The following is a 27,090-nucleotide window of genomic DNA, read 5'->3' on the forward strand; positions in this document are numbered from 1 at the left end:
ACTGTATATCAATACATCCCTGATCAGGGTAGATATCTATTTACTACACTCTCTGTATATCAATACATCCCTGATCAGAGTAGACATCTATTTACTACACTACACTAATGAACAGGTTGATACAATACTATGGTGTCACTATGAACAAGATCCTACACGATTGTACATGACTAATGAACAGGTTGATACAATACTATGGTGTCACTATGAACAAGATCCTACATGACTGTACATGACTAATGAACAGGTTGATACAATACTATGGTGTCACTATGAACAAGATCATACACGACTGTACATGACTAATGAACAGGTTGATACAATACTATGGTGTCACTATGAACAAGATCCTACACGACTGTACATCTGTTGAAAGCTCATACTATGAGATATCTTTATCTGTAACTCAACAGTTTTAAGGTCAAATGTGACATTTATCCCCGAAGTGACAGGTGACCACCAAGTCTAGCTAATACAAACAAGAGGCCCCTGGGGCCTGTATCGCTCACCTGGTTGGATTAGACCAAATGTCAAAATAATGTTCATATTCAATTTGTTTTATTTGTAAATCTCTTAACAATGCTATATATGGTTATAGTGTGGGAATCCGTACTGCTTTAAAGATTAATGAAGTCCAGACTCTCTAAGGTCTGAAAGACCTCAAGAATTGTAGTAGCGATTTAAAGGAATTACCTCTATTTCCATTATTGGGCCCCGCCCATTTGGCCCCTCGGGGGGTCAGAACCACCATTTATGCAAAATCTGTTTCCCTTCTGCCAAGGATATTTCTGACCAAATTGGGTTCAAATCCATTCATAACTTTGTGACTAGTAGCGATTTAAAGGAATTACCTGGATTTCCCCTATTGGGCCCCACCCTTTTGGCCCCTCGGGGGTCAGAACCACCATTTATGCAAAATCTGTTCCCCTTCTGCCCAGGATGTTTCTGACCAAATTGGGTTCAAATCCATTCATAACTTAATAACAAGTAGCGATTTAAAGGAATTACCTCTATTTCCCCTATTGGGCCCCGCCCCTTTGGCTCCTCGGGGGTCAGAGTCACCATTTATGCAAAATCTGTTTCCCTTCCCCCAAGGATGTCTCTGACCAAATAAGGTTCAAATCCATTAATAACTTTATGACTAGTAGCGATTTAAAGGAATTTGGTCCAGGTGAGCTAATAACTGAGCCTTACCCGAGGAGATGTTTTTAACAAATGAAGTCATGCCGTGGGTCACTCCAGACACAAACGCTCCTGGTCCATGAGTTAATCCAGTGTAGGGCATTTTAACTAGGTCAGCTACACCAGTACCGATACTCCGAATCAGTCCTGTGGGGTTCCCAAGGATCTCCAAGGACCCGACAACAATTCCCGCCCGGAACAGTGCCCCAGTAGCATAGTGCATCGCTAACACTCGAATCACTTGATGAGAGGTTCCACAAACATCCTTCCGTTCAAACTTTCCAAAAGATAATGGTGTCCGGTCAGATGCTATAAAAAGCTTCAAGGAGGCATGAAGGCTAAAGAGTAAGGCAATAGGCTGGATGCACAGATGTTCAATTTTTACTGGTGAACTTAACGCCATGGACAACTTTCCGAAAGACTTGGGAAGTTTCTTCACAAACATACTCTTGTTGTCCATACTGGAGTTTGTAAGTTTCGTTGGAATCAAACTTTCAACTTCTTTTAAAAGTCTCAAAACAAATCCATCATCTATATTAGCTGTGGCTGGTTGTAGGCCAAATTCAATCCTCTTTGTAACAGAGTTTTGGAGTAGGTCTGTTCCCATGACTACCTGGATATGTAGGAAACTAACCGACTTAAGGACAGCAAATTTCTCTGATATACTGAGATTCTGTAGACTGGGGAGTGTAAGCTGTGAGGGGTCGGGGATGTTCTGTGGTAAAAACAGTACCGGGAAGTCATACAGGCCTTTAGTGTAGAACAGCTGATTGTCCAGTTGAATGACCCCAACACATGCAGATATGCATGAGTGACTTTCAGATTCGTCTTCAGAAACCTGCCCAGAAGGATAATAAGCCATGAACAGTTCATCCATGGAAATTCTAAGTACTTCAGCGACTTCTTCAGATCTTGATGATTCGTCCTTCAACGCGATGGTGAGATGGCGGAGTCTCACACCAATTGTCAAATCAATTCTGGTCGCTGAAGATTTGACATCCTGTAAGTTGTGAAGTTGATTGTCGTTGTGTACAGGATAACATCTTTCACTTTTGTCCGGAGGGAGTTCCTCCGCTACTGTGGTAACTGTCCTTTCCTGTCCAGTGAGGCGACTTCGGATTTCTTTTGCCGACACTTCAGCCTTGCTGATTGGTTCGATGGTAATGGATGTCACCATGGCAACCTTTCTGACCTTGACCTTGATATCTATACATCCAGGAATTGGCACAAACATTTCCATGTTAGAGTTGACATCTATTGCACGGCTCCAAACTAGGCACTTGTCACTTTGACCTTGACCTTGTCCATCCTCTGACCTCTGTTGAATGTCGTTACGATTTACAGCGAAATGTAGACTAGGGATGAGAGTGTTGGAGATATCCTCCCCAAATATACCATTGATGAGGTTTGGTGTGTAGAAGACATTTTGTCCGACCGGGATGAAAGGTGGGTCACCCACTAGTTCTGTCTCCTCCTGTACTGTAATACCTACAAGACAATAGTTAATGATTACTATGAGTTAATCAAGGTATAATAAGTTTTCCCTACAGAAGTTTGCACCTGGCAAACAATCAAGTAAAACATGGATTGAAGATTGATGACATAACGAGAAACTATGTATGCTATGTGCAGTAGTGGTATTTGGGACTTTCTCTCAAATACTAAGGAAACGAGAAATATCACCAAGGGGAGAATTTAACAGTTATAAACTGGGGATGTGATGTTGACCTGATATAAACTTACCTGGGTATGTGATGTTGACATTATGATGACCGTAGTACACAGGCAGATTGGTGGAATTGTGCAGGAGACAAGATGGTGAATTATCTTTCCGCATCACAAAATAGGCCACACCATTCCTCTCTTGCCCAGTAATACAGATGGGCTCAGTCCACTGTCCTGGCCGGGGTACAGCCACTGTAGCACGAACTGCATTCTTATTGGCCAGGAGACGAACAGGATGTGACCAATCAGGATCAATATCACAATTTTCTGTTTTGATTGGTTGAAGAGATAAGTAATGGACCAATGAATCCTCTTCCTGAAGTAGAACACTGTCTTGGGAATGGTCAAGTGACCACTGAAGGAGTGGACAAAGGTCAGTGTCCTGTCTGTCCACCTTGGAATGGTCAGGTATACAAATCTCTGACGAAGTACTACTGGTCATTCTCTGAATCTGGAAAATCAATATTTTGATGACAAAAAGATAAAAGTGAAGTGAATGCTTTAATCAAGCTATTGCAAGTAGTTTGTTTGGAAAGAATAAAACACTACATTCATAATACAGACAAGATTTTTGAAAAGTTCTGTTTGTAAAAATATAACAGGAGACCAAAGGTATTATTGGTTACTGGAGTTCTAAAGTATCTGTTATAGATGAAGTTTTGCTTTAAACTGAGATTGAACACATCTCTGTGACCTAGAATGTAAATCAAGGTTTGTTCCTTTAATTAAACTTTTTTTAGACATTTATGCCAGCATGCTATTGGTCCATTATCATGGCCCTAGACATCTTGGTTATCATGAAGAACACATTACTGTTAGATACAACTGATCCATAGTAAGAAAATATGCGATGTAGCGGTGATGAAATTAAACAATTTGGAAAACAGTAACATGGCCTGGTATACGTACCAGTCCTTACCTGTCCTACCCTAGGACAGACACTGTTACATTACCTGGTATCAGTCCTTACCTGTCCTACCCTAGGACAGACACACTGTAACATTACCTGGTATCAGTCCTTACCTGTCCTATCCTAGGACACACGCTGTAACATTACCTGGTATCAGTCCTTACCTGTCCTACCCTAGGACAGACACACAGTAACATTACCTGGTATAAGTCCTTACCTGTCCTACCCTAGGACACACACACTATAACATTACCTGGTATAAGTCCTAACCTGTCCTACCCTAGGACACACACTGTATCATTACCTGGTATCAGTCCTTACCTGTCCTACCCTAGGACACACACACTGTAACATGGCCTGGTATCAGTCCTTACCTGTCCTACCCTAGGACACACACACAGTAACATTACCTGGTATCAGTCCTTGCCTGTCCTACCCTATAAGCTAGGACACACACACTGTAACATTACCTGGTATCAGTCCTTACTGTCCTACCCTAGGACAGACACAATGTAACATTACCTGGTATCAGTTCTTGCCTGTCCTACCCTAGGACAGACACACTTTAACATTACCTGGTATCAGTCCTTACCTGTCCTACCCTGGGACAGACACACTGTAACATTGCCTGGTATCAGTCCTTACCTGTCCTACCCTAGGACAGACACACTGTAACATGGTCTGGTATCAGTCCTTACCTGTCCTACCCTAGGACACACACTGTAACATTACCTGGTATCAGTCCTTACCTGTCCTACCTTAGGACAGACACAATGTAACATTACCTGGTATCAGTCCTTACCTGTCCTACCCTAGGACACACACAATGTAACATAGCCTGGTATGGCTGTCCAGTTAGATTTGTGACACACATTGACTCTAGAATGGTAATCAGTCGCATTCTGTGTCGTACCGAGGACTGCACAGTCAGGAAATACACCTGAGAATCAGAAAGGTAAAGGTGAAACGTGACAGGTATCTTCAGCATAAAAATAATATGATAATTCAATATCTACAAGGCTTTGATAGACAACAATATTCAGCCTGTGTCCTTAGTACCAACCTTAATCCTGTTGGCCTGTGTGATGGAGATACGAGTGTGGACATATCCGTCTAAATACAACACCTGGCCTATATCAGGTCTGTATCTCTGTAGATCAACTTCCTCATCAGACAAAGGAATACTTCCGCTACATACAACACCACTGCCAATCCTCAAACCAAGAATGATCTCACCCTGAATAAAAATGTATGTATTGTCAGTAGTTATCTCCCCTTATATATACAGACTGTCAGTAGTTCTCTCCCCTTATACATACAGAGTGTCAACAGTTCTCTCCCCTTATACATATAGACTGTCAATAGTTATCTCCCCTTATACATATAGACTGTCAATAGTTCTCTCCCCTTATACATACAGACTGTCAACAGTTCTCTCCCCTTATACATACAGACTGTCAGTAGTTATCTCCCCTTATACATAGAACTGTCAGTAGTTCTCTCCCCTTATACATATAGACTGTCAGTAGTTCTCTCTCCTTTTACATATAGACTGTCATTAGTTTTCTCCCCTTATACATATAGACTGTCTGTAGTTCTCTCCCCTTATACATACAGACTGTCTGTAGTTCTCTCCCCTTATACATACAGACTGTCAGTAGTTATCTCCCCTTATACATATAGACTGTCAGTAGTTCTCTCCCCTTATACACACAGACTGTCAGTAGTTCTCTCCCCTTATACATACAGACTGTCAGTGGTTATCTCCCCTTATACATATAGACTGTCAACAGTTCTCTCCCCTTATACATATAGACTGTCAGTGGTTATCTCCCCTTATACATATAGACTGTCTGTAGTTCTCTCCCCTTATACATATAGACTGTCAGTAGTTCTCTCCCCTTATACATATAGACTGTCAATAGTTCTCTCCCCTTATACATACATACTGTCAGTAGTTCTCTCCCCTTATACATACAGACTGTCAGTAGTTCTCTCCCCTTATACATTTAGACTGTCAGTAGTTCTCTCCCCTTATACATATAGACTGTCAATAGTTCTCTCCCCTTATACATACAGACTGTCTGTATTTCTCTCCCGTTATACATACAGACTGTCAGTAGTTATCTCCCCTTATACATACAGACTGTCAGTAGTTCTCTCTCTATCCTTGAAAACTTTAATAAAACGAAGGAGAACCTACCTCAAACTTTGGAGGACTAAATGTCTTGCCAGAGGGCAATGTCCATTGAGATCCAGTAGCATCCATGACAATAAGGTCAAGGTCACTTTGGTTGGTCATAAGGCACCATGGTGTCAGGTTGACGAGGAGTGTGTCAGCTCCAGGCCAATACTCTGACAGATTGATGTTTAGGGTCATTGTAAGGTCAGCTGAATCCACATCAGAGACATCCAACGATTCTGTACAACTCCCACCGCTTGGCACAGAATATACAGCCTCATCACCAGAGCTACAACACAAAGTGGTACAGATAATACAGCCTCATCACCATAGTAACAATACAATGTGGTACAGATAATACAGCCTCATCACCATAGTAACAACACAATGTGGTACAGATAATACAGCCTCATCACCATAGCTACAACACAATGTGGTACAGATAATACAGCCTCATCACCGTAATTACAACACAATGTGGGACATGATAATACAGCCTCATCACCATAGTTACAACACAATGTGGTACAGATAATACAGCCTCATCACCATAGTTACAACACAATGAGGTACAGATAATACAGCCTCATCACCATAGTTACAACACAATGTGGTACAGATAATACAGCCTCATCACCATAGTTACAACACAATGTGGTACAGATAATACAGCCTCATCACCATAGTTACAACACAATGAGGTACAGATAATACAGCCTCATCACCATAGTTACAACACAATGTGGTACAGATAATACAGCCTCATCACCGTAGTTACAACACAATGTGGTACAGATAATACAGCCTCATCACCATAGTAACAACACAATGTGGTACAGATAATACAGCCTCATCACCATAGTTACAACACAATGTGGTACAGATAATACAGCCTCATCACCGTAGTTACAACACAATGTGGTACAGATAATACAGCCTCATCACCGTAGTTACAACACAATGTGGTACAGATAATACAGCCTCATCACCATAGTAACAACACAATGTGGTACAGATAATACAGCCTCATCACCATAGTAACAACACAATGTGGTAGTGATAAAACAGCCTCATCACCATAGTTACAACACAATGTGGTACAGATAATACAGCCTCATCACCATAGTAACAACACAATGTGGTACAGATAATACAGCCTCATCAACATAGCAACAACACAATGTGGTACAGATAATACAGCCACATCACCATAGTTACAACATAATGTGGTAGTGATAAAACAGCCTCATCACCAGAGCTACAACACAATGTGGTACAGATAATACAGCCTCATCACCGTAGTTACAACACAATGTGGTACAGATAATACAGCCTCATCACCATAGTTATAACACAATGTGGTACAGATAATACAGCCTCATCACCATAGTTACAACACAATGTGGTACAGATAATACAGCCTCATCACCATAGTTACAACATAATGTGGTAGTGATAAAACAGCCTCATCACCATAGTTACAACACAATGTGGTACATATAATACAGCCTCATCACCATAGTTATAACACAATGTGATACAGATAATACAGCCTCATCACCATAGTAACAACACAATGTGGTACAGATAATACAGCCTCATCACCATAGTTACAACATAATGTGGTAGTGATAAAACAGCCTCATCACCAGAGCTACAACACAATGTGGTACAGATAATACAGCCTCATCACCGTAGTTACAACACAATGTGGTACAGATAATACAGCCTCATCACCATAGTTACAACACAATGTGGTACAGATAATACAGCCTCATCACCGTAGTTGAAACAGAATGTGGTACAGATAATACAGCCTCATCACCGTAGTAACAACACAATGTGGTACAGATAATACAGCCTCATCACCATAGTTACAACACAATGTGGTACAGATAATACAGCCTCATCACCGTAGTTACAACACAATGTGGTACAGATAATACAGCCTCATCACCATAGTTACAACACAATGTGGTACAGATAATACAGCCTCATCACCGTAGTTACAACACAATGTGGTACAGATAATACAGCTACCGTTTGAGTTGTCAAGACAAAATCCTGATATAGACAGACGGCCCAATATACCCCCTAACTTTGTTACAAGTACCAAACTAGATACCTGTCATCACTTTCGAAGCAGTATGGCCAGTCCTGAGGGGCTTTCACCTTCCACTGCTGCGCAAGTTTATCCACGTCCATCTTACTGACCATAGTCCGAGCTACCTGGTTGATAAGACCGGTGGTCAGTGTAATAGCCTGGCTCGATGTTTCGTTCTTGTTCCTGTGGGACAGACAAACAAGCCCTCATTAGAAATTTGTGGTAGAAGTGTGTCTCTAAACCTCAGATTGTCCTAGGAAGGGCCCCACTAGGTGTGTGTCTCCAAACCTCAGGTTGTCCTAGGAAGGGCCCCACTAGGTGTGTCTCTAAACCTCAGATTGTCCTAGGAAGGGCCCCACTAGGTGTGTGTCTCTAAACCTCAGGTTGTCCTAGGAAGGGCCCCACTAGGTGTGTGTCTCTAAACCTCAGATTGTCCTAGGAAGGGCCCCACTAGGTGTGTGTCTCCAAACCTCAGATTGTCCTAGGAAGGGCCCCACTAGGTGTGTGTCTCTAAACCTCAGATTGTTCTAGGAAGGGCCCCACTAGGTGTGTGTCTCTAAACCTCAGATTGTCCTAGGAAGGGCCCCACTAGGTGTGTCTCTAAACCTCAGATTGTCCTAGGAAGGGCCCCACTAGGTGTGTGTCTCCAAACCTCAGGTTGTCCTAGGAAGGGCCCCACTAGGTGTGTGTCTCCAAACCTCAGGTTGTCCTAGGAAGGGCCCCACTAGGTGTGTGTCTCTAAACCTCAGATTGTCCTTGGAAGGGCCCCACTAGGTGTGTCTCTAAACCTCAGATTGTCCTAGGAAGGGCCCCACTAGGTGTGTGTCTCTAAACCTCAGATTGTCCTAGGAAGGGCCCCACTAGGTGTGCGTCTCTAAACCTCAGATTGTCCTAGGAAGGGCCCCACTAGGTGTGTGTCTCCAAACCTCAGGTTGTCCTAGGAAGGACCCCACTAGATGTGTGTCTCTAAACCTCAGATTGTCCTAGGAAGGGCCCCACTAGGTGTGTGTCTCTAAACCTCAGGTTGTCCTAGGAAGGGTCCCACTAGGTGTGTGTCTCTAAACCTAATATTGTCCTAGGAAGGACCCACTAGGTGTGTGTCTCTAAACCTCAGATTGTCCTAGGAAGGGCCCCACTAGGTGTGTGTCTCTAAACCTCAGATTGTCCTAGGAAGGGCCCCACTAGGTGTGTCTCTAAACCTCAGATTGTCCTAGGAAGGGCCCCACTAGGTGTGTGTCTCTAAACCTCAGATTGTCCTAGGAAGGGCCCCACTAGGTGTGTGTCTCTAAACCTCAGATTGTCCTAGGAAGGGTCCCACTAGGTGTGTGTCTCTAAACCTAATATTGTCCAAGGAAGGACCCACTAGGTGTGTCTCTAAACCTCAGATTGTCCTAGGAAGGGCCCCACTAGGTGTGCGTCTCTAAACCTCAGATTGTCCTAGGAAGGGCCCCACTAGGTGTGTCTCTAAACCTCAGATTGTCCTAGGAAGGGCCCCACTAGGTGTGTGGCTCTAAACCTCAGATTGTCCTAGGAAGGGCCCCGCTAGGTGTGTGTCTCTAAACCTCAGATTGTCCTAGGAAGGGCCCCACTAGGTGTGTCTCTAAACCTCAGATTGTCCTAGGAAGGACCCCACTAGGTGTGTGTCTCCAAACCTCAGATTGTCCTAGGAAGGGTCCCACTAGGTGTGTGTCTCTAAACCTCAGGTTGTCCTAGGAAGGGCCCCACTAGGTGTGCGTCTCTAAACCTCAGGTTGTCCTAGGAAGGACCCCACTAGATGTGTGTCTCTAAACCTCAGATTGTCCTAGGAAGGGCCCCACTAGGTGTGTGGCTCTAAACCTCAGATTGTCCTAGGAAGGGTCCCACTAGGTGTGTGTCTCTAAACCTCAGGTTGTCCTAGGAAGGGCCCCACTAGGTGTGCGTCTCTAAACCTCAGATTGTCCTAGGAAGGGCCCCACTAGGTGTGTGTCTCTAAACCTCAGGTTGTCCTAGGAAGGACCCCACTAGGTGTGTCTCTAAACCTCAGATTGTCCTAGGAAGGACCCCACTAGGTGTGTCTCTAAACCTCAGATTGTCCTAGGAAGGGTCCAACTAGGTGTGCGTCTCTTTATTAATGCAAGCACTTACTTAAAGAAGCATTGGATAAAGTCCAAGTGAACTAAGATGGTTGAACAGACACATGGACAGACACACCGACGGACATCTGGACAGATGGAAATCCCTTACTTATAGATATAGTGGGATTTTACATGTGGGGACTAATTAAAGTCAAATTCACAATGAAATATACAAACTTGAGTTTGAAGGTCAGGGAGTGCGATACATCTGATCCAGAACAGTATAATTGGAGTTCTCTCCCTTGGCCTGGGATCTCAAGCTGCTGTTGTGCTTTCAGTTTAGGGGTGTCTAATTGTACAAACACGGGCCGCGGGAGATGTGATCGTACAACGAAGAGAGGACTGAACAGGACCTGAAAGAATGTAAAACACAGTTTATTGGTGTCAACAGCATGAACGGTCCCTTACATCTTATCGGTTCTACTCGCTTTCTCAAACATTGAGGGTATCTCCAACAAGTAGTACTAAGAAGTAAATATTAAGGGCCGTATCTCAAATTTATCAATTTTTAGATTTTAATAAATTACAACTGCGATTGAGCTTTTCTTACAGAATTTGTACTATATCAATTGAAATGGTCTAATTCTGTTAAAATACTATGTGATTTAAAAGAATTAGACAATTTCCATTGATATAAAGTACATATTCTATAAACAAGAGATCCCAGAGGGATCTTGGCACCCACCATTGAATGATCTTCATAGGTTCCATGTCAGATTGATCTTTTCTCTACTTTTCCCTTCATTTTACTAATCTGTGCAAATTGAGACATCCCTCCAGTACTTTTCAAACAAGGGAATCCTAGCTATATAAGAAATTTGAGATTTAACGATAATGGCTGTTTGTTTGCCAGGTTGTTTTCAGGACAGACTGGTCCAAAAATGCAATACAAGGGACCAAGGGGAACCTACTTATGAAATTTGAGAAAGATCCATTCAGTACTTTGAGAAATAGAGATAACAAACTTCAATTGTCAAAATCCAAGATGGCGGTCTGTCGGCCATATTGTTTTCCAATTGATCTCAAAATGCAATTAGCATAATGAGGCACCAAGGGGAACCTCCATATGAAATTTGAGAAAGATCCATTCAGTACTTTCTCAGAAATAGCGATAACAAACTTCAATTGTCAAAATCCAAGATGGCTGCCTGTCGGCCATGTTGTTTTCTGATTGGTCTCAAAACGCAATATGCATAACTAGGCACCAAGGGAAACCTACATATGAAATTTCAGAAAGATCCATTCAGTACTTTCTCAGAAATAGTGATAACAAACTTAAATTGTCAAAATCCAAGATGGCTGCCTGTCGGCCATGTTGTTTTCAGATTGGTCTCAAAACACAATATGCATAACTAGGCACCAAGGGAAACCTACATATGAAATTTCAGAAAGATCCATTCAGTACTTTCTCAGAAATAGTGATAACAAACTTAAATTGTCAAAATCCAAGATGGCTGCCTGTCGGCCATGTTGTTTTCAGATTGGTCTCAAAACACAACATGCATAACTAGGCACCAAGGGGAAACTTACATATGCAATTTGAGAAAGATCCATTCTGTACATTCTCAGAAATAGCGATAACAAACTTCAATTGTCAAAATCCAAGATGGCTGCCTGTCGGCCATGTTGTTTTCGGATTGGTCTCAAAACGCAACATGCATAACTAGGCACCAAGGGAAACCTATATATGAAATTTCAGAAAGATCCATTCAGTACTTTCTCAGAAATAGTGATAACAAACTTCAATTGTCAAAATCCAAGATGGCTGCCTGTCGGCCATGTTGTTTTCCGATTGGTCTCAAATCGCAATATGCATAACTAGGCACCAAGGGGAACCTACATATGAAATTTGAGAAAGATCCCTTCAGTACTTTCTCAGAAATAGCGATAACAAACTTCAATTGTCAAAATCCAAGATGGCTGCCTGTCGGCCATGTTGTTATCCGATTGGTCTCAAAACGCAATATGCATAACTAGGCACCAAGGGGAACCTTCATATGCAATTTGAGAAAGATCCCTTCAGTACTTTCTCAGAAATAGCGATAACAAACTTCAATTGTCAAAATCCAAGATGGCTGCCTGTCGGCCATGTTGTTATCCAATTGGTCTCAAAACGCAATATGCATAACTAGGCACCAAGGGAAACCTACATATGAAATTTCAGAAAGATACCTTCAGTACTTTCTCAGAAATAGCGATAACAAACTTCAATTGTCAAAATCCAAGATGGCTGCCTGTCGGCCATTTTGTTTTCCAATTGGTCTCAAAACGCAATATGCATAACTAGGCACCAAGGGGAACCTACATATGAAATTTGAGAAAGATCCCTTCAGTACTTTCTCAGAAATAGCGATAACAAAAATTGTTTACGGACGGAGGGACGGAGGGACGGACGGACGGACGGACCACGGACCACGGACGCAGGGCGATTTGAACAGCCCACCATCTGATGATGGTGGGCTAAAAATGCACAGTCGGAATTGTCATTTATCAAAATCAAAATATTGATAAATTTAAGATACGACCCTTTTCTTCTAAGCACTTTATGTTGGAGAGTAATCTCCCTGTTCCTCTAAACAATCAACATCTTCCTTTTTTCCGATTTAAACACAAATTAAATTTCTCAGAATGGATTATTGTGCTGATAATTATGAAGAAGAGATATGTCAGAAGATCTAAGATTTTCTCATACGACAATTAACAGTCAGTCTAACTAAATACTTTGTATTACTTTGTAAACAAAAGTTTTCATTGTTTCATTGTTTAAAGTTAAAAGTTGTTATCAGACAAATGAGCCACCAAGATGTTAGCTTGAGCCCTAACAGCTAGAAAAACTAAAATTAAATCACACCATCTTTTCTTCAAAATCCACAAAAATTACAAAGAAGTGATCAAAAATGTCCATTGTAATGTTATCTATAAAACAAGAGGCCCAGAGGGCCTGTATCGCTCACCTGGTTTCATGAGACATGAAACAAGAATGATGCTTGTCCCATCAAAAAAAAATCATTTGTACAATTTTAAATCCCCACCCCATAATGATGCTACCAGGCAAATATGAGCGACAGCCATTGCTTGGTTTCAGAGAAGAAGTCATTTATATAAAATATAGCCCAATTGACCACATTTGGCCCTGCCCCTCAGGCCCCTGGGGGGGTCAGCCCCATCATTTGTACAATTTTGAATCCCAACCCCATAATGATGCTACCAGGCAAATATGAGCGACAGCCATTACTCGGTTTCAGAGAAGAAGTCGTTTATATCAATATAGCCCAATTGACCACATTTGGCCCCGCCCCTCAGGCCCCTGGTGGGTCAGCCCCATCATTTGTACAATTTTGAATCCCCACCCCATAGTGATGCTACCAGGCAAATATGAGCGATAGCCATTGCTCGGTTTCAGAGAAGAAGTCGTATATATCAATATAGCCGGATTGACCACATTCGGCCCCGCCCCTCAGGCCCCTGGGGGTTCAGCCCCATCATTTGTACAATTTTGAATCCCCACCCCATAATGATGCTACCAGGCAAATATGAGCGACAGCCATTGCTCGGTTTCAGAGAAGAAGTCGTTTATATCAATATAGCCCAATTGACCACATTTGACCCCGCCCCTCAGGCCCCTGGGGGGTCAGCCCCATCATTTGTACAATTTCAAATCCCAACCCCATAATGATGCTACCTGGCAAATATGAAGGACAGCCATTGCTCGGTTTCAGAGAAGAAGTTGTTTATATCAATATAGCCCAATTGACCACATTTGGCCCTGCCCCTCAGGCCCCTGGGGGGTCAGCCCCATCATTTGTACAATTTTGAATCCCCACCCCATAGTGATACTACCAAGCAAATATGAAAGATAGCCATTGCTCGGTTTCAGAGAAGAAGTCGTTTATATCAATATAGCCCAATTGACCACATTTGACCCCGCCCCTCAGGCCCCTGGGGGGTCAGCCCCATCATTTGTACAATTTTAAATCCCAACCCCATAATGATGCTACCTGGCAAATATGAAGGACAGCCATTGCTCGGTTTCAGAGAAGAAGTTGTTTATATCAATATAGCCCAATTGACCACATTTGGCCCTGCCCCTCAGGCCCCTGGGGGGTCAGCCCCATCATTTGTACAATTTTGAATCCCCACCCCATAGTGATACTACCAAGCAAATATGAAAGACAGCCATTGCTCGGTTTCAGAGAAGAAGTCGTTTATATCAATATAGCCCAATTGACCACATTTGGCCCCGCCCCTCAGGCCCCTGGGGGGTCAGCCCCATCATTTGTACAATTTTGAATCCCCACCCCATAGTGATGCTACCAGGCAATTATGAGCGATAGCCATTGCTTGGTTTCAGAGAAGAAGTCGTTTATATCAATAGCGCCAAATTGACCCCTTTTGGCCCTGCCCCAGAGGCCCCCAGGGGGTCAGCCCCATCATTTGTACAATTTTGAGTCCCCTACCCATAGGGATGCTTCTGACCAAATTTGTTCAAATTCCGATCAGCGGTTATGAAGAAGAAGTCAAATAAGTCAATTGTTGACGGACGGACGGACGACAGACCGACGGACGGACGACGGACGCCACGGTATGGCATAAGCTCACCTTGGTCCTTCGGACCAGGTGAGCTAACAATAAGTACCGCTTTAAGATTTCCTCACCCGAGGGTTGAGACAAGGATTCCTCGGGCCTTTCTCTTACCCAAGACAGGTATAATACATGATAATAAGTATCGCTTTAAGATTTCCTCACCCGAGGGTTGAGACAAGGATTCCTCGGGCCTTTCTCTTACCCTAGACAGGTATAATACATGATAATAAGTATCGCTTTAAGATTTCCACCTCCGAGGGTTGAGACAAAGGTTCCTTGGGCCTTTTTCTTACCCTAGACAGGTATAATACATGATAATAAGTACCGCTTTAAGATTTCCTCACCCGAGGGTTGAGACAAGGGTTCCTTGGGCCTTTCTCTTACCCTAGACAGGTATAATACATGATAATAAGTACCGCTTTAAGATTTCCTCACCAGAGGGTTGAGACAAGGATTCCTTGGGCCTTTCTCTTACCCAAGACAGGTATAATACATGATAATAAGTATCGCTTTAAGATTTCCTCTTCCGAGGGTTGAGACAAAGGTTCCTTGGACCTTTCCCTTACCCTAGACAGGTATAATACATGATAATAAGTATCACTTTAAGATTTCCTTACCTGCGCGTTGAGATGGGGATTCCCCTTTCACTACTGTATGAAGTCACAGCAGTAGTTCAATGATATTGACACTCCAATCATCTTACATGTAACACTGCTTTTAGTTACGTAACATTGATATGCCATAAGGTATACAGGATAAGAGAAAAAGATAATCTTTCACTTCCTTGGAAATGAGAAAACGGGATCTCAACCCTTTACAGCCAATCACTTATGTTACCAAACACACGTCAAGTTTTGAGTTTATCAAGAATGTTCACGATTTAATGTATTGTGACGAAACTGCATCTGAGGTATACTTCATGTATTGATAAGCGAATTTTTATTAAGCATATGAAAAAATGTAATTGCTGCAATTAAATATACACCAATATTATGTATTGCTTATGTATGGAAGAAAACAAAAAATTTCCAAAAAAAAAAAAAAAAAAAAGGATTTTCCCTGTTGAAGTGAGGTACCCCTGTTTCACCCTCAAGGGAGTTTAAGATTCTATTTATCCCACAGGATATATTTTCACAGTGCCAAGTCTTTCAAGTTAACAATGTAGACATATTGGCCTACATGTACACATAGTTTTAATTAATTAAACAGTTTTACTAACAATGTTCACCATAAGTCATTTTGATTTCCATGCTGGCAACAAAACTGAGAATATCAATTTTGACTAAAACAATTTTGATATCAACATTGCATGTAGCAAATATCTTCAGCAATTTTCGTACTTTTTCATTAAAATTTTGCCAATTAAGTCTGCATTTGATTATTTCTTCATTTCTTTTTTGGGATTTGTCTTCTAGAAAATTGACTTTGAAATGATAAACGTAAACATTACTGGTCAGTGCTTAAGTATTAAATTTTATAACCAATGAATTTTTTGAAAAAGCAAATGCACTTGTCAGTTCATCACAAATCAATATTGTGATTGAAGAAATACTTGACGTTGTAAAAATGTATCCAAGAATTCCAAATTAAACAATGTTATCCAAATTCACTCTCACTTACCATTCGCTGGGTAGCAGTTACAAATTTTTTCTTCTGGAAACATTGTAACATGTTCTATGTTATTAGTATATTAATTCTGATATGAGACTTAAAATACATCCACTACTAGTTTGATAGTTTGACTAATAGTACCGTATTTGACCTAATATTATAAGGGCGCAGGGCGCGGGTAATTGACAGTGGGGGCGCCCTTATTAAGATTAGTCATTCTGAAGTTTTATGAAACAGACTATACCTTATAGCAGAATACCCAAGGTTATGGAAAAGGTAAAATATTCATTCATAAAAATATTCCAGATGAAGATATCTATTCATTATCATATATTAAGCTTAAACATCTCTTGAATACTCCTGTAAACTTGTAAACCATGCCAGCTGATCTTTAGACCAGAAAACGTGTGTTCCACCATTTATGTTCAAATGGAAACAGGTGATTTCCCAGATCATATCAGACATCGTTTTCTTTGACCTAATAATTGATTTACAATGTCTTTTACTAGCTTTCTGTTCTGAACAAAAGTTATTTATCAACAAGAATGAACAAAAGTTATTTATCAACAAGAATATATGAAGTCTTTACTTTATCTTCAAATAAAGATGGTAAGTTATTATTTGTATGTGTGTTTAGTTTTGGGTGCTCTTTGCACCGACATGTCATCTGTAGCCTGTAGGAATACACAAAATGTGGCGAAAACATGTGTTCCAGTGCTGAAGAAAATTGAACACATAAAGTAGCAAAATATTTCACATGAATTATTACTTTTGAACACCATTTTGACACTCAAGGATTTCCTTGAAAAAAGGTAGGGGCGCCCTTATTAGGTCAAATACGGTATATTAATTATAAGATTCACAATACTTTAACTAGTAGTTTGACTTTTCAGTTAATGTATCAACTTTCCCACCAAGACATGTACGCGAGCAAAGGTCGTGAAAGCTGCGAGTTTATATACTTATTACTTTAATCATTAAATAATTCTGGAATAAGTCTCTAAAATGCTTATTCATCCCCTGACAGTATCACTGGAACAATTAAGTCTTAAACAAATGTTTATTCATCCCGTGACAGTATCACTTGAATAAGCCACTAACAAATGTTTATTCATCCCCTGACGATATCACTGGAATAAGTCTCTAACAAATGTTTATTCATCCCCTGACGATATCACTGGAATAAGTCTCTAACAAATGTTTATTCATCCCCTGACGATATCACTGGAATAAGTCTCTAACAAATGTTTATTCATCCCCTGACGATATCACAGGAATAAGCCACTAACGAATATCTACTAAACCCCTTGTGATATTGGTGTGAGATCTGCTGAGCTGTTCGGACCAGAAATAATGTACAACAGTGAGTTTTATCCTTACCTTGGTGTTAACAGTGCTATTGAAATGTGAACACAGGACTCGACACCAGATGTGGAAATGAGAGGAGTCGGCCTGATGGATCTGTAAAATAACCCCACACATCAGACACATAGTAACTAATTAATGTTGTTTTTCAATTTAAAATTTATCTAATTTCCAATTTCTTACATCTTACAAGTAACATCAAGTTTAAAACTTGTAAAAATATTTTTTGGATAAAAACTGGGAGAACTAACTTGTCAAAAATAGCTCATAGATCTGATGATGGTATACAGGGTAGTCCACCATCTGATGATGGTATACAGGGTAGTCCACCATCTGATGATGGTATACAGGGTAGTCCACCATCCTGATGATGGTATACAGGGTAGTCCACCATCTGATGATGGTATACAGGGTAGTCCACCATCTGATGATGGTATACAGGGTAGTCCACCATCTGATGATGGTATACAGGGTAGTCCACCATCTGATGATGGTATACAGGGTAGCCCACCACCTGATGATGGTATACAGGGTAGTCCACCATCTGATGATGGTATACAGGGTAGTCCACCATCTGATGATGGTATACAGGGTAGTCCACCATCTGATGATGGTATACAGGGTAGTCCACCATAATGATGGTATACAGGGTAGTCCACCATCTGATGATGGTATACAGGGTAGTCCACCATCTGATGATGGTATACAGGGTAGTCCACCACCTGATGATGGTATACAGGGTAGTCCACCATCTGATGATGGTATACAGGGTAGTCCACCACCTGATGATGGTATACAGGGTAGTCCACCATCTAATGATGGTATACAGGGTAGTCCACCACCTGATGATAGTATACAGGGTAGTCCACCATCTGATGATGGTATACAGGGTAGTCCACCATCTGATGATGGTATACAGGGTAGTCCACCACCTGATGATGGTATACAGGGTAGCCCACCACCTGATGATAGTATACAGGGTAGTCCACCACCTGATGATGGTATACAGGGTAGTCCACCATCTGATGATGGTATACAGGGTAGTCCACCATCTGATGATGGTATACAGGGTAGTCCACCATCTGATGATGGTATACAGGGTAGTCCACCATCTGATGATGGTATACAGGGTAGTCCACCATCTGATGATGGTATACAGGGTAGTCCACCACCTGATGATGGTATACAGGGTAGTCCACCATCTGATGATGGTATACAGGGTAGTCCACCATCTGATGATGGTATACAGGGTAGTCCACCACCTGATGATGGTATACAGGGTAGTCCACCATCTGATGATGGTATACAGGGTAGTCCACCATCTGATGATGGTATACAGGGTAGTCCACCATCTGATGATGGTATACAGGGTAGTCCACCATCTGATGATGGTATACAGGGTAGTCCACCACCTGATGATGGTATACAGGGTAGTCCACCATCTGATGATGGTATACAGGGTAGTCCACCATCTGATGATGGTATACAGGGTAGTCCACCATCTGATGATGGTATACAGGGTAGTCCACCATCTGATGATGGTATACAGGGTAGTCCACCATCTGATGATGGTATACAGGGTAGTCACCATCTGATGATGGTATACAGGGTAGTCCACCATCCGATGATGGTATACAGGGTAGTCCACCATCTGATGATGGTATACAGGGTAGTCCACCACCTGATGATGGTATACAGGGTAGTCCACCATCTGATGATGGTATACAGGGTAGTCCACCACCTGATGATGGTATACAGGGTAGTCCACCACCTGATGATGGTATACAGGGTAGCCCACCATCTGATGATGGTATACAGGGTAGTCCACCACCTGATGATGGTATACAGGGTAGTCCACCATCTGATGATGGTATACAGGGTAGTCCACCACCTGATGATGGTATACAGGGTAGTCCACCACCTGATGATGGTATACAGGGTAGTCCACCACCTGATGATGGTATACAGGGTAGTCCACCACCTGATGATGGTATACAGAGGTAGTCCACCATCTGATGATGGTATACAGGGTAGTCCACCATCTGATGATGGTATACAGGGTAGTCCACCATCTGATGATGGTATACAGGGTAGTCCACCACCTGATGATGGTATACAGGGTAGTCCACCATCTGATGATGGTATACAGGGTAGTCCACCATCTGATGATGGTATACAGGGTAGTCCACCACCTGATGATGGTATACAGGGTAGTCCACCATCTGATGATGGTATACAGGGTAGTCCACCACCTGATGATGGTATACAGGGTAGTCCACCATCTGATGATGGTATACAGGGTAGTCCACCACCTGATGATGGTATACAGGGTAGTCCACCACCTGATGATGGTATACAGGGTAGTCCACCATCTGATGATGGTATACAGGGTAGTCCACCACCTGATGATGGTATACAGGGTAGTCCACCATCTGATGATGGTATACAGGGTAGTCCACCATCTGATGATGGTATACAGGGTAGTCCACCACCTGATGATGGTATACAGGGTAGTCCACCATCTGATGATGGTATACAGGGTAGTCCACCACCTGATGATGGTATACAGGGTAGTCCACCACCTGATGATGGTATACAGGGTAGTCCACCATCTGATGATGGTATACAGGGTAGTCCACCATCTGATGATGGTATACAGGGTAGTCCACCACCTGATGATGGTATACAGGGTAGTCCACCATCTGATGATGGTATACAGGGTAGTCCACCATCTGATGATGGTATACAGGGTAGTCCACCACCTGATGATGGTATACAGGGTAGTCCACCATCTGATGATGGTATACAGGGTAGTCCACCACCTGATGATGGTATACAGGGTAGTCCACCATCTGATGATGGTATACAGGGTAGTCCACCATCTGATGATGGTATACAGGGTAGTCCACCATCTGATGATGGTATACAGGGTAGCCCACCACCTGATGATGGTATACAGGGTAGTCCACCATCTGATGATGGTATACAGGGTAGTCCACCATCTGATGATGGTATACAGGGTAGTCCACCATCTGATGATGGTATACAGGGTAGTCCACCACCTGATGATGGTATACAGGGTAGTCCACCATCTGATGATGGTATACAGGGTAGTCCACCATCTGATGATGGTATACAGGGTAGTCCACCACCTGATGATGGTATACAGGGTAGTCCACCATCTGATGATGGTATACAGGGTAGTCCACCATCTGATGATGGTATACAGGGTAGTCCACCACCTGATGATGGTATACAGGGTAGTCCACCACCTGATGATGGTATACAGGGTAGTCCACCATCTGATGATGGTATACAGGGTAGTCCACCACCTGATGATGGTATACAGGGTAGTCCACCATCTGATGATGGTATACAGGGTAGTCCACCATCTGATGATGGTATACAGGGTAGTCCACCATCTGATGATGGTATACAGGGTAGTCCACCACCTGATGATGGTATACAGGGTAGTCCACCATCTGATGATGGTATACAGGGTAGTCCACCATCTGATGATGGTATACAGGGTAGTCCACCATCTGATGATGGTATACAGGGTAGTCCACCACCTGATGATGGTATACAGGGTAGTCCACCATCTGATGATGGTATACAGGGTAGTCCACCATCTGATGATGGTATACAGGGTAGTCCACCACCTGATGATGGTATACAGGGTAGTCCACCATCTGATGATGGTATACAGGGTAGTCCACCATCTGATGATGGTATACAGGGTAGTCCACCATCTGATGATGGTATACAGGGTAGTCCACCACCTGATGATGGTATACAGGGTAGTCCACCACCTGATGATGGTATACAGGGTAGTCCACCACCTGATGATGGTATACAGGGTAGTCCACCACCTGATGATGGTATACAGGGTAGTCCACCACCTGATGATGGTATACAGGGTAGTCCACCACCTGATGATGGTATACAGGGTAGTCCACCATCTGATGATGGTATACAGGGTAGTCCACCATCTGATGATGGTATACAGGGTAGTCCACCATCTGATGATGGTATACAGGGTAGTCCACCATCTGATGATGGTATACAGGGTAGTCCACCATCTGATGATGGTATACAGGGTAGTCCACCATAAATTGATGGTATACAGGGTAGTCCACCATCTGATGATGGTATACAGGGTAGTCCACCACCTGATGATGGTATACAGGGTAGTCCACCATCTGATGATGGTATACAGGGTAGTCCACCACCTGATGATGGTATACAGGGTAGTCCACCATCTGATGATGGTATACAGGGTAGTCCACCACCTGATGATGGTATACAGGGTAGTCCACCATCTGATGATGGTATACAGGGTAGTCCACCACCTGATGATGGTATACAGGGTAGTCCACCACCTGATGATGGTATACAGGGTAGTCCACCATCTGATGATGGTATACAGGGTAGTCCACCATCTGATGATGGTATACAGGGTAGTCCACCACCTGATGATGGTATACAGGGTAGTCCACCACCTGATGATGGTATACAGGGTAGTCCACCATCTGATGATGGTATACAGGGTAGTCCACCATCTGATGATGGTATACAGGGTAGTCCACCATCTGATGATGGTATACAGGGTAGTCCACCACCTGATGATGGTATACAGGGTAGTCCACCATCTGATGATGGTATACAGGGTAGTCCACCATCTGATGATGGTATACAGGGTAGTCCACCATCTGATGATGGTATACAGGGTAGTCCACCATCTGATGATGGTATACAGGGTAGTCCACCACCTGATGATGGTATACAGGGTAGTCCACCATCTGATGATGGTATACAGGGTAGTCCACCATCTGATGATGGTATACAGGGTAGTCCACCATCTGATGATGGTATACAGGGTAGTCCACCACCTGATGATGGTATACAGGGTAGCCCACCACCTGATGATGGTATACAAGGGTAGTCCACCATCTGATGATGGTATACAGGGTAGTCCACCACCTGATGATGGTATACAGGGTAGTCCACCACCTGATGATGGTATACAGGGTAGTCCACCATCTGATGATGGTATACAGGGTAGTCCACCACCTGATGATGGTATACAGGGTAGTCCACTACCTGATGATGGTATACAGGGTAGTCCATCACCTGATGATGGTATACAGGGTAGTCCACCATCTGATGATGGTATACAGGGTAGTCCATCACCTGATGATGGTATACAGGGTAGCCCACCATCTGATGATGGCATACAGGGTAGTCCACCATCTGATGATGGTATACAGGGTAGTCCACCATCTGATGATGGTATACAGGGTAGTCCACCACCTGATGATGGTATACAGGGTAGTCCACCACCTGATGATGGTATACAGGGTAGTCCACCACCTGATGATGGTATACAGGGTAGTCCACCATCTGATGATGGTATACAGGGTAGTCCACCACCTGATGATGGTATACAGGGTAGTCCACTACCTGATGATGGTATACAGGGTAGTCCATCACCTGATGATGGTATACAGGGTAGTCCACCATCTGATGATGGTATACAGGGTAGTCCATCACCTGATGATGGTATACAGGGTAGTCCACCATCTGATGATGGCATACAGGGTAGTCCACCATCTGATGATGGTATACAGGGTAGTCCACCATCTGATGATGGTATACAGGGTAGTCCACCACCTGATGATGGTATAACAATGACATTCTTTAGTTTTTAACTCACCTTCACTGTTCTGTTCTCCTTCATCCTGTCACCAGTGATATAGACATCATGTGACCAGTTACCATGGGAACCCAATGGGCGGAGCTTTATGCTTTGTACCTCTTCAGGCTCCAAGACAAACGATGGCAGTTGTTGATTGTGATTGAGTTCAAGGTCATTTCCACCATTGTTTGTTGTTGTTTTGACCTTGACTTCCAAAGGTAAGGTCAGACAGCTGAACAGCATCAGCTGACCTCTAATTGTCACCTATCATAAAACACAAAACATACCATGTACTCTAAGAGGTGTAAATAATGAGATACCCATTCTAGATTGATGGCCTAGATCAAGTTATGATAATTATGCGAGTTTGATGGCCTGGATCAACATGATGATAATTATGTGAATTTGACCAGATTTGATTAGTTACAGAAAGGGCTGACAATTTGTGTCTCTAAACCTAGAGTACTGACACATCAGAAAGGGCTGACAATGTTTGTATCTCTAAATCTAGAGTACCGACACATCAGAAAGGGCCAACAATGTGTGTTTCTCTAAATCTAGAGTACTGACGATGTGTGTGTCTCTAAACCTAGAGTACCAACACATCAGAAAGGGCAAACAATGTGGGTGTCTCTAAATCTAGAGTACTGACACATCAGAAAGGGCCGACAATGTGTGTGTCTCTAAACCTAGAGTACCAACACATCAGAAAGGGCCAACAATGTGTGTGTCTCTAAATCTAGAGTACTGACACATCAGAAAGGGCTGACAATGTGTGTGTCTCTAAATCTAGAGTACCGACACATCAGAAAGGGCCAACAATGTGTGTGTCTCTAAATCTAGAGTACTGACACATCAGAAAGGGCCAACAATGTGTGTGTCTCTAAATCTAGAGTACTGACACATCAGAAAGGGCTGACAATGTGTGTGTCTCTAAATCTAGAGTACCGACACATCAGAAAGGGCCAACAATGTGTGTGTCTCTAAATCTAGAGTACCAACACATCAGAAAGGGCCAACAATGTGTGTGTCTCTAAATCTAGAGTACCGACACATCAGAAAGGGCCAACAATGTGTGTTTCTCTAAATCTAGAGTACTGACGATGTGTGTATCTCTAAACCTAGAGTACCAACACATCAGAAAGGGCAAACAATGTGGGTGTCTCTAAATCTAGAGTACTGACACATCAGAAAGGGCCGACAATGTGTGTGTCTCTAAACCTAGAGTACCAACACATCAGAAAGGGCCAACAATGTGTGTGTCTCTAAACCTAGAGTACTGACACATCAGAAAGGGCTGACAATGTGTGTGTCTCTAAACCTAGAGTACTGACACATCAGAAAGGGCTGACAATGTGTGTGTCTCTAAACCTAGAGTACTGACACATCAGAAAGGGCTGACAATGTGTGTCTCTAAACCTAGAGTACTGACACATCAGAAATGGCCGACAATGTGTGTGTCTCTAAATCTAGAGTATGGACACGTCAGAAAGGCCCGACAATGTGTGCGTCTCTAAACCTAGAGTACTGACACATCAGAAAGGGCCAACACTGTGTGTGTCTCTAAACCTAGAGTACTGACACATCAGAAAGGGCCGACAATGTGTGTATCTCTAAACCTAGAGTACTGACACAACAGAAAGGGCCAACACTGTGTGTATCTCTAAATCTAGAGTACTGACATGTAAGAAAGGGCCGACAATGTGTGTCTCTAAACCTAGAGTACTGACACATCAGAAAGGGCCGATAATGTGTGAATCTCTAAATCTAAAGTACTGACATGTAAGAAAGGGCCGACAATGTGCGAATCTCTAAATCTAGAGTACTGACACATCAGAAAGGGTTGATAATGTGTGTATCTCTAAACTTAGAGTACTGACATGTAAGAAAGGGCCGATAATGTGTGTCTCTAAATCTAGAGTACTGACACATCAGAAAGGGCTGACAATGTGTGTGTCTCTAAACCTAGAGTACTGACACATCAGAAAGGGCCGACAATGTGTGTATCTCTAAACCTATAGTACTGACATGTAAGAAAGGGCTGACAATGTGTGTATCTCTAAACCTAGAGTACTGACACATCAGAAAGGGCTGACAATGTGTGTATCTCTAAACCTAGAGTACTGATACGTCAGAAAGGGCCGATAATGTGTGTCTCTAAATCTAGAGTACTGATACATCAGAAAGGGCCGACAATGTGTGTCTCTAAACCTAGAGTACTGACACATCAGAAAGGGCCGACAATGTGTGTATCTCTAAATCTAGAGTACTGACACATCAGAAAGGGCCGATAATAATATGTGTGTCTCTAAATCTAGAGTAAATGACACGTCAGAAAAGGCCCCAAAAGGTTTTTGCCTCTGACTGGAGTTGAACCTGAGTGTTTTACCACAACACAGATGCACTTGAGATATTTTGTACAACGACATTGACCTTTGACATCCAAGGTTGAAAAGTTATCCCCAGCAACAACTTTCTATGAGCAAGGACTGGCTAAAGTGTGAGTGAAATTGACCCCACGGTGCTAAAGATGGACAGATGGAGGGATGGACAGACAACCTGATCATTGTAGAGCACAGTTCAGTGCGGCTATACCCACTTGTTTCTGGACATTGGTCAATTGTGTGATGTAGATGATCAGGCTGTAGATCTGATCATTTGTCCGTACTGACCGCACTACTTGACCAACGCTCTCAACATCAAACGGCTCACACCATTTCCACACTTTGCCGTCAAGACACATGTGTAGTTGCTGTAAAAATAATTGATCATTTATCATTGTATACATGTAATAATCAGTTGTATTTTAATACGTTTTTTTTAAAACATATGAATTTCATAAATGCTTTGGCTTGAAGATGTTGACAAAGGTTACAAGTTACTTATTAATTTAAAAAAAAAATCTTATTTCAAGAATCAGTTGATTTGCAAAACACTATTTTTCCACTGCAAATGTCAGTAATGTAGATAGTAAAGATTTGACACAGACACCAGATTGTATACTAACCTGCTTAGATTTGTGTGTTCGCCAGCTGTAACAGTGCATCCTCCTCGACATCAGTACAAGATTCTCATCCGTCCCAACCTAGCAACACATGTAAATTAGGTTAAAATTGACTCAAATTCACTCAAGTTTAAACAAAATACTTGATCATGCTCAAAAATGTGAGTTCCCAATGTTAACTATGAAAATATCAAGTTTACTCCCCCCCCCCCCCCCCCCCCAGGGGTAAACATGAGACTGCAGGGTCATCAAATCCACAATTTTGGTGAAGCACTTTCTGACCTTTTAATCTACGAAGAATATTTGATTCTATCTTAGTTTGATCTTGAGAATACTTTTGAAATTCAACTTGACTCCTTTTTCACCCATCCCTCAGTCCCCTCAGGGGTGGGGACCTGTCGTGAATATAAATCTACAATCTTGTGTGACCATTGACCAAGAAGGTTTCTAGAAAATTTCACTGAAATTGGTTTACTGGTAAATAAGATAAAATTTCTGAGAAGTCGGAAATGTAAATTGTTTATGGATGAAAGAGAGACAAGACTTTGTCTCAGTTAGTGACCACACCCCATTTCCCCCTTTTCACATCTGATGGGGACATCAAGCCTATG

General features: G+C 42.5%; 1 protein-coding gene across 2 annotated transcripts in view; it reads right to left on the reverse strand.

Moving 5' to 3' along the window:
• Nucleotides 1-27,090, reverse strand: part of LOC117316171 (vacuolar protein sorting-associated protein 13B-like) — a 119,777-nt gene that overhangs the window by 13,751 nt on the left and 78,936 nt on the right. Inside the window, exons 35-46 of one of the 2 annotated variants that reach the window (XM_033870680.1) lie at nt 26,483-26,560; nt 26,075-26,227; nt 23,494-23,739; nt 17,793-17,873; nt 16,422-16,454; nt 10,395-10,570; nt 8,125-8,286; nt 6,021-6,288; nt 4,881-5,054; nt 4,620-4,757; nt 2,926-3,358; nt 1,195-2,670 (exon numbers count right to left, since the gene is read on the reverse strand). In XM_033870680.1, the coding sequence (XP_033726571.1) occupies nt 1,195-2,670; nt 2,926-3,358; nt 4,620-4,757; nt 4,881-5,054; nt 6,021-6,288; nt 8,125-8,286; nt 10,395-10,570; nt 16,422-16,454; nt 17,793-17,873; nt 23,494-23,739; nt 26,075-26,227; nt 26,483-26,560 (3,418 nt within the window). The remainder of the gene's footprint in view (nt 1-1,194; nt 2,671-2,925; nt 3,359-4,619; nt 4,758-4,880; nt 5,055-6,020; nt 6,289-8,124; nt 8,287-10,394; nt 10,571-16,421; nt 16,455-17,792; nt 17,874-23,493; nt 23,740-26,074; nt 26,228-26,482; nt 26,561-27,090) is intronic. The other variant, XM_033870681.1, reaches the window with a different exon arrangement.

The sequence above is a fragment of the Pecten maximus genome, chromosome 18, assembly GCF_902652985.1.
Source record: "Pecten maximus chromosome 18, xPecMax1.1, whole genome shotgun sequence".
NCBI classification, from domain to species: Eukaryota; Metazoa; Mollusca; class Bivalvia; order Pectinida; family Pectinidae; genus Pecten; species Pecten maximus.